Here is a 7,925-nt window from a genome sequence, read left to right as displayed (position 1 = left end):
TCAGCCGGAGATGCCTTCGTCGCTATCGGAGATGGAGGTGGCTGTAGCCGCGCTTGCGCTGACAGACCGGGCGTGTGCCTGAAGTCGATGCTGCTGATCCCACAAGAGAGTCTGCGTCTCCTCGTGTCGTTGAAGGAAGCGTGTGGCGCAGCGAGCGGCCAGGTGCTCGAGGATACCCTGCTGCGGCACACCGAAGGCCGTCATCAGCCGACGGAAGATGTTGTGCAGCTCCGGCGCCGCCAGCGGGCGGAACAGGATCTTGTAGCTGGAATAGAAGTAGTAGACCAGCACACGCACCGAGTCGTAGCTCAGGTCGAGCGCGACAGCCTGCCGTTCGAACACCGCGCGGAGCAGTAGGTCCGACTGGGAGGAGATTGCGGGACGCAGGAGTAGGTCGCTGCTGAAGTTGTCCGTTACAGGCGTGCTCGCCTGCAGTGCACCCGTGTCTTCGCTGTTGTGTGCAGTACATGCAAGCAGTGTGCCGCTGACGGCGCCTCTGTCGCCAGCCGCAACCGGGTCAGCAGGCCCTCCGAGTGAGCCAGTGATCGAAGAGGCCGCGACGACAGTCGTGCAGTGTGCAAGTGGGTTGCCGTTCGTATAGGCTGGAATATTGCCGAGCGGGCCGCCAGTTGACTCCTCGGAGATGGGCGTGGTGGGCGAGCCGCCGCCGCCACCGCTGCCCAACCCGTGGGCCTCTGCCGCCATCGTGGCCGCTGGGGGGACGACAACGAACGGGTTAGTGGGGAGAAGGTCGGGGCGCCACACGCCCTTTGTTTGGTTGCTGACGGGGCTATTGCTGCTGGCACCGGCGCTGCTGCCCCCGCTCGTGGTGGCGCCTTGGCTGGCGTGCGCACTTTGCTGCCCGCGCCGCAGCCGTAGAGTACCGGCCGCCCCGGCGACCGGCGCCACCGGTGGCCCCAGTGGCGTCTGCGGCGTCACAGCCGCCATTCCTCCCTCCCTTTCGGCCTGCACGACCGCCACGCTGGAGGAAGATGTCGATGAGACGGAAGTGACATTGGCTGCCGTGCGCTGCCGCGCGGGGCGACGTACCATGCGCCGCTGCGGCTCCAGCGGTGACAGCGTCGACGGCGATTCCGCCGCCGCCGCCGCGACTCTGCTGGCCACGGCATCTCCAGAGGTCGAGACTGGCACGACGATGGCCGTGGGTAAGCCACCGCCCCCCACGACAGGATCCCTGCGCATGCCTTTTTTCGGTGTTCGATCGACCAATGGACTAACGCCCCTGTCGTTTACGAGGGAGACGAGATTGCTGCCACTGCCAACGCGAGAGGCGGCGCCAAGACCATAGGCAGTGACCCCGCGCGCAAAGAAGGAGCTGCCGTCGAGGTCGCTGCTATCGTAGCCCGCTTGCGGGTAGGAGGTGAGCAGCCGATCGCGCTGCATGTAGCCCATGCTTTCCAGCTCCGCCTCCTTGTCTGCGGCGCTCTGCAGCTGTGCTTGACGTGCGCGACGCATCTGATCCGCCGCGAAGGCCTCCGCCTCCCTCAGGCGATGATTCGCAGTATCCGTGACAACGTAAAGGTCCTGGCGAGTTGTCACGCCACGCAAGAATACCGAGTCGAAAAGTCTGCACTTGACATGTGGCATGCAGGCCGCGCTCGGTAGCGCCGCTGGTGACACAGTCACCACGTTCGGACCAGCAAAAACCCACATGCGGCCGCCGTACACGACGTCGGGGCCCTCGTAGCGGAAGCCGCCCCCCATCGCTTCCACGCGCACCGCGGCGTCGGTGCACCAGTGCACGGCGTAGGACACCAGGAGACTGCCCTCGTCACCGAGCAGGCGGCGCAGGGGGTCGTCAATGGGGTAGCTGTGGAGCTCCTCGATCGTGCTGAAGGCCATCTGCACGGCTGCCGCGACGCTGCGTGTGACGTACGATGTGGTGAGCGGGTGCACCTGCTGGATCTGGTAGGCGTGATGGCGCACCATCTGCTGCGCCAGCACCTGAGCGAGCCGCTCCGTTACCTCCACCATCTGATCCGCGGCGAGATCCCAGAGCTCCTCACCGCGGCAGGGACCAATGGTGAGCATGGCGAAGGGCGCCATCTTGGGCGCGTGCACGGTGCCATCGTAGACCCGCGTGCACCGCACAATGATGTACACGCTTAGCACGAACAGCAGCAGGACACCAATGACCGATGAAAGGACGATGGTGTTGCGCACACGGTTCGTGAGCTGGTCGACCCGCTTCATGCTCTTCAAGGATATCCTCCACGAGAGCTTCTCCTTGAGGACATCGCGGGTGGTCGCTTCGTTGATGAATGCCTGCATAGACGGTGCGTTGCAGTCGGTTTCATCTCCGAAGAAGGCCGAGGCAGCGATGACCGTGCAGGATGAGGAGGAGTTGTACCCCAGCGTGTAGACAAGGTAGGCCATTTCCTTGATATCCATTAAGTACGTGAAGTTTTGCTGACGCATGAGCCCATCGACGGTGAAGACGACGATCGCGAAGCCCCAGAACGTCGTGTTTGAGATGAAGGCGGTCGAGGTTGCGTTGTAGATCGGCTGGCGGAGGTCGACCCACCACAAGTCGGCCGTCTTGAAGCTGCTGGCCTCCTCCAGCAACGGCAAGCCCGGGCTTTTGTACGGGCCCGTCAAGGCGAGCTCGCCCTTTTTGATGGTCGTGAAGGGATTCTCCCGCTCCCCTCCCGCCGGATCTGTGTGGTTGACACCGTAGCCGGAGGTGTTGAGAAGGTCCCAGCCTTTCAGCTTAGACTCTTCGTCGCGCGGGTTCACCTGCAGTATGACACCGCCTGGCGCAGTCGCAAAGAGGCTTACGTGCGGCGATGAGGAGGCCAGAAGTTCAGAATAACTGTAGAATTTTGGGAAGTACTGCCCTCTCATGCGCTGGGCAGGGGTGCCGCCGAGCTTCGGCAGCGACTTCATTACACCCATGATGTAGCCCTCCAACCCGTACGCGGCCGAGATGGCCCCGAGGATGGCGTCGCGAAACTGCGTGGCGTAGCTCCTCGCCAGCAGCCTCTCCTCTTCTTGGTGCATCTGCTCCAGCAGGTTATCTCGATGCTGCAGGACTAGTATTGGGGCGAGAATCGTGATGAGGATCAACAGCAAGGCAATCCACACGGCCAAGATAATAAGGTACACGCGGAACCGCTTCGCGTGGCGTCTGTTGTTCTGCTCGTCTTCGGCAGAGTTGCCCGTGGGGGTTTGAAATATCTTCTTCATTTCGCCTCCTCTCCTCCTCTCCGCCTCCTCCTCGTGCTGGTGTTGCGTTGATGTGGCGCGTATGGTGCCGGTAACTCCCTGTCTCTCGCCGCTCGCTGTATATATGGGCGCACGGCCACGGTCGCCGCCCCACCCGCCCACCCCTATTCTTCGCTTCCAAGTTCGCCGTAGCGGAGGGCGCCACTACACAGGACGCGCACACACGCTATCGCAGCCGGTGCCTCTCTCTCGCACCCTCTCTTGGCGTATGGGTGCGTATGCGGCCGACGTGAGCGTCAGACTTGAAAAGAGTTGGGGGAAAGAAGTGACAGCCACCACCGCCGGTGACACCGTGACGAAACCAAAGAAATGGCCAAAGAGAGGGAGAGGAGGTGTGCGTGTGTGTGAGTGTGTGAGAGAGAGAGCGCCGCGAAGTAAGAGTGAACTGCCCGGAGAAGAGAAGGCAAAGCGAACAGCAATTCGAACAACACACACACACTCATAAAAGAAGCGAAATGTAGCAGAGGAGAGGGAGGAGGAGGAGGCGTAGCGGCACCGGTGATACATAAAAAAAGCGGCCGTGCGAATGGGGAGTGATGACGCTGCTTATGGAGCAGATTCACAAGGAGCGCAGAGCGAGTGGGGCCTAAAGCAGTGCCGCGTCAAACGGTAGAGGGAGGCAATAGGGAGGGGGGGAACTGTGTGAGACGTGTTGGCACGGAGACACAACCGAAAGCGTAAGCGAGGCGAATGCGTAAAAAGAGGGGCGCATTGCAAACTAATTGCACATCTCCTTCAGTTATGTGACGTGTGTGTGTGTGTGGATGGGTGTGGGTGGAAGAGAGAGCGATTTAGAAGAGACGATGAGCATTGATGAGGACGAGCCAATGCGTCGAGCGGTTTCGGTACCCTCCCCGCCCCGGCTGCGTCTCCCGCTCCACGAAACGACGGCAGTGAAGCCGGTGCAAGTAGGCTCTAGCGACGGGCACAAGAGGGGACGGGGAAGGGCTCTGGCGGCGCCGAATGAAGAGAGGGAGGAAGGGGGACACCGAAGCCATGATGCCCCCCACCTCTGCCACATCCTGGGATGGAGTAAGAGCCTTGATGCAGACGTCTTTGTGCCTCGTTGACACCGCGTGGCATTCTGACACGCGCCGCCCCCTCCTCGATGATGGCGCCTGCTCTCTCTTATAGACGCCTATCGTGCCTTTGGAAGGCTGTGGCGCACCCGCTCACACACCAACAAAGACGCCAAGCATGTGCATTACAGAGTAGAAGGGGGAAAGGTGATGACGCCAGGGACGGCCCGAGCGAATGACGGAGGCGGCGCCTCAAAAAGATTTACACGCACCAACCCAGGGAGTGAAGGCTGAAGTACAGAAGAGGAGGGAAAGGGGACAGGTTGGAGAGGGGCGAGCGCTACTTGAGGTTGTGTGTGCGTGCAAGGGGGCTGTCAGGAATGGATCATGACGCGGTGGAGGCCTCTTTGCGCACCAGCACACACGTACGCCTCCACCCATACATCGAAACGACCACCGGCGCTGCTTTCCAAGCAGAACTGACAAGACCGCCACGCCTCCTTCCCCTCCCTTCTCCCGCCATTGTGCGAAGTTCCGCCTTTACCTCGACACCGGGGCGGGCAGAAACTTCGCTCGGGTGGACGCCACAGCAAACTTGAAAGCAAAAAAAAGTGCAACACCGAGCAGCAGCGATAAACTAGAGGAGGAAACGAAAAGGCACCAACAGACGTTTACGCGGACGGAGGCATACAAGCACACACACAGACGCACACACACACATATACATCGGCTCACCTTCAACATAAGCCATATGCCTGTCGCACCCGCACCAACATCACGGGGGTGGGGAAGGGGGTGATTGAACGCGCTTTCCTGTTCTGCGCGAGACTGGTCTCAGGTGCTTTATCCATACACATACATGCTCACAGCAGCACCATCGACCTCCAGCCAAGGATCGAGTGAGCGAGAAGGGAGCGGTAGCGCAGCCCTCCCCGCTGTCTGTCGGTGCTCAGCGGACATTCTTGGCCCAGAAGGTGCCGCCTCATGAAGCCAGAAAGACACGCGACAGGGAGGGTGGAGGTCAGCACGTGCCGTGTGCCTGCGCGCCTGACTCCATCCATCTTGCCGCCGCTAGCAGCTCAGGGACGAGCCTTTCCGGGCTTCTCTTGCGGTGTCAACGCTAGGGGGGACGCGCCCGCGGGGGCGCGCAAGCGACGCCGTTGCAGTGCCGCCTGACGCGATTTCGATCGATTCTGTACATACCGGATGGAGCAGCGAGCGGCCAGGTGCTCGAGGATGCCCTGCTGCGGCACACCGAAGGCCGTCACCAGCCGACGGAAGATGTTGTGGCGCTCCGGCGCCGCCAGCGGGCGGAACAGGATCTTGTAGCTGGAATAGAAGTAGTAGACCAGCACACGCACCTCGTCGTAGCGTACGCTGAGGGTGATGGACTGGTAGTCAAAGGCAACGCGCAGGGCCACATCCAGTGAGCGGGGGATCAGCGGCTGCAGCAGCGCACGTGTGACGGCGTCCCCCTGAAAGGCGAAGGAGTTCAGCCGCAGCATTGTAGTGGCACCGTTGGAGACGGCAATGCCTAGAGAGCTGGATGCGTTCGGCAGATGCTGCACCACCGACGACGATTGCGCCGAGAGGAATTCATTGCCCTCATTTTTGGGTTGCGCACAGGAGGTCGCTGCAGCGCGTGTGGCCGCCGAAACTTCGCCGTTGGCAGCGCCGCCATCAACTACGGACAAGGGCGAGACGGGCGACCAGACATCATCACCGTCCAACAAGTTGGCGGTTGTAGCAGAATTATTGACGTGAGGTGAGGACAAAAGTTCATCAAAGTCACGCGGCGCTGCAGCAGCAGCGGCCACCAACGCAGGTCGGCGCTGGTCGAGCAGGGTTAAGAGCTGCTGCGACGGCAGCGGCTGTGCGTCCTCGATGTCGCTGCTGTTGTCCATGAGCGCCGTCATCGGGGAGACCTCGCTGCGGCATCGCACACCAGCGGTTGCCTGTACAGTGGTGGGCAGCGGATACGGCAAGTAAATCGTGGGGGTGGCGGCGTCAGCGCTGCTACTGCTAAGCTCTTTGCTGTAAGTAGCGCCGCAGAGGGTTCGTGAGCGCATCACGTTGACCATGCGGTACGGACGCGCGTCAAGGCTGCGCAGTCCGAAGCGCGGCAGCGCCTGCGCCACTGCCTCGGAGACCGTCACGATGTTGGGCGCGGCAAAGGCCCACATGCGGCCGCCAAAGACAACGTCGCAGCCCTCGTAGCGGTACGTCCCTTTCAGTGACTCCACGCGCACCGCGGCGTCGGTGCACCAGTGCACGGCGTAGGACACCGGCAGGGGACCCTCGTTGCCGAGAACAGCGCGCAAGGGGCCGTTGATGGGGTGGCGCTGCAGCTCCTCGATCGTGCTGAAGGCCATCTGCACGGCTGCCGCGACGCTGCGTGTGACGTACGATGTGGTGAGCGGGTGCACCTGCTGGATCTGGCAGGCGTGATGGCGCACCATCTGCTGCGCCAGCACCCGATCGAGTCGCTCCGTTACCTCGGCCATCTGCTCCGCAGCGAGATCCCAGAGCTCCTCGCCGCGGAAGGGGCCGACGGTGAGCATGGCGAAGGGCGCCATCTTGGGCGCGTGTGCTGCGGCGTTGTAGCCGCGCGTGCACCACAGCACGGCTGCAATGACAACGGCAAATGTGACGAACAGTCCAGAGAGCACTGTGGAGACGACGGTTATGACGTTCGTGGGCGAGAGGTTCGCGCCGTAGCCGCGACCGCGGACGGTTACCGTGAAAGGGTGGTTCGGGGCAATGTCGACGCTTGTGCCGAGCCGGATGAACTCCACCAGTTGACGCTGCGTCGGCCGTTGCAGCGAGGTGGAAATAACCGTGATATTGCCGGAGGACGTCTCCTCGACGCTGAGGAGGTAGTCCACGCCCCCGTAGTCCTCGTAGGCGAAGCTGGAGAAATCAAACGGGCCTGTATCGAGAATGCCGCTAATGTTCACCAGCGTCAACGCAAAGCCCCAGAAGGCGCTTATGTCCGTCAGCTGATACGTGGTGCGGTTGAAGATGGGCCGGCGCACAGCGAGACCCCAGTGGCCCAGCAGAATCTCAGAGGAGGAGCGAAACGGCCCCACGTATACAGCGCGGCCGAGGAGAAGCGTCTCCATAGGCGTTGGCTGGTAGTTCTGAGCGTTGTCGTGAGGGTCGAATGTGTCGCGGCCGTACGTCGCCGCGTTCGCTGGCGAAATAAAGGCGTACACGCCGCCTGGCAGTAAGGCGGTCATGACGACCATGGAGAGGTTGCGCAGAAGTGTTTTGCCGATTTCGGGAAAGTTAGAGAAATTTTGGCCGGCAATGCGCATCTCCGGTGGTGCGGCGAGGTCCGGCAGCTTCACAAGGCGACTTAGCACGTATCCTTCCAAGGCTTGACTGATGCCGTAGGCCTCGACCATGGCCAGCCGGAACGGTGCCACAGCTGCGTTGGCGAGGCTGTACTCGAAGGGCCGTATCTTCCTTTCGTACTTCTTATCCAAATTGCGCAGCACAATCAGCGGCGAGAATATGCCGGCAAAGACAAGCAGCAAGCACACAATGAAGGCGACAATGCCGGTGTAGAGCTGCGCCTGCACCCTCAGCTGGGGCAGACGTGCCCCAATGACCTGCGGGTAGGTGGCGCCCTTCATCATCCCGGCCGTGAGGTCCGAC

At 61.8% G+C, this 7,925-nt stretch overlaps 2 protein-coding genes across 2 annotated transcripts; both read right to left on the bottom strand.

The window, feature by feature from the left end:
* LSCM1_07551 (uncharacterized protein) lies at window positions 1-3,207 on the bottom strand (the record flags this gene model as incomplete). The annotated part of the gene is made up of 1 exon (XM_067324918.1): window positions 1-3,207. One exon carries the CDS (start codon window positions 3,205-3,207, stop codon window positions 1-3), a length of 3,207 nt encoding a protein of 1,068 aa, XP_067180763.1.
* A 2,137-nt stretch (window positions 3,208-5,344) lies between these two features.
* Window positions 5,345-7,906, bottom strand: LSCM1_07550 (uncharacterized protein; the record flags this gene model as incomplete). Its single annotated transcript, XM_067324917.1, has 1 exon — window positions 5,345-7,906. The coding sequence occupies one exon, from the start codon at window positions 7,904-7,906 to the stop codon at window positions 5,345-5,347; it is 2,562 nt and encodes an 853-aa protein (XP_067180762.1).
* Window positions 7,907-7,925: the final 19 nt, after the last annotated feature.

Source organism: Leishmania martiniquensis, chromosome 9 (assembly GCF_017916325.1).
Source record: "Leishmania martiniquensis isolate LSCM1 chromosome 9, whole genome shotgun sequence".
In the NCBI taxonomy this organism is placed as follows: domain Eukaryota; phylum Euglenozoa; class Kinetoplastea; order Trypanosomatida; family Trypanosomatidae; genus Leishmania; species Leishmania martiniquensis.
The sequence above is the reverse complement of the archived record's forward strand: the minus strand, read 5'-3'. Positions and strand labels throughout refer to the sequence as shown.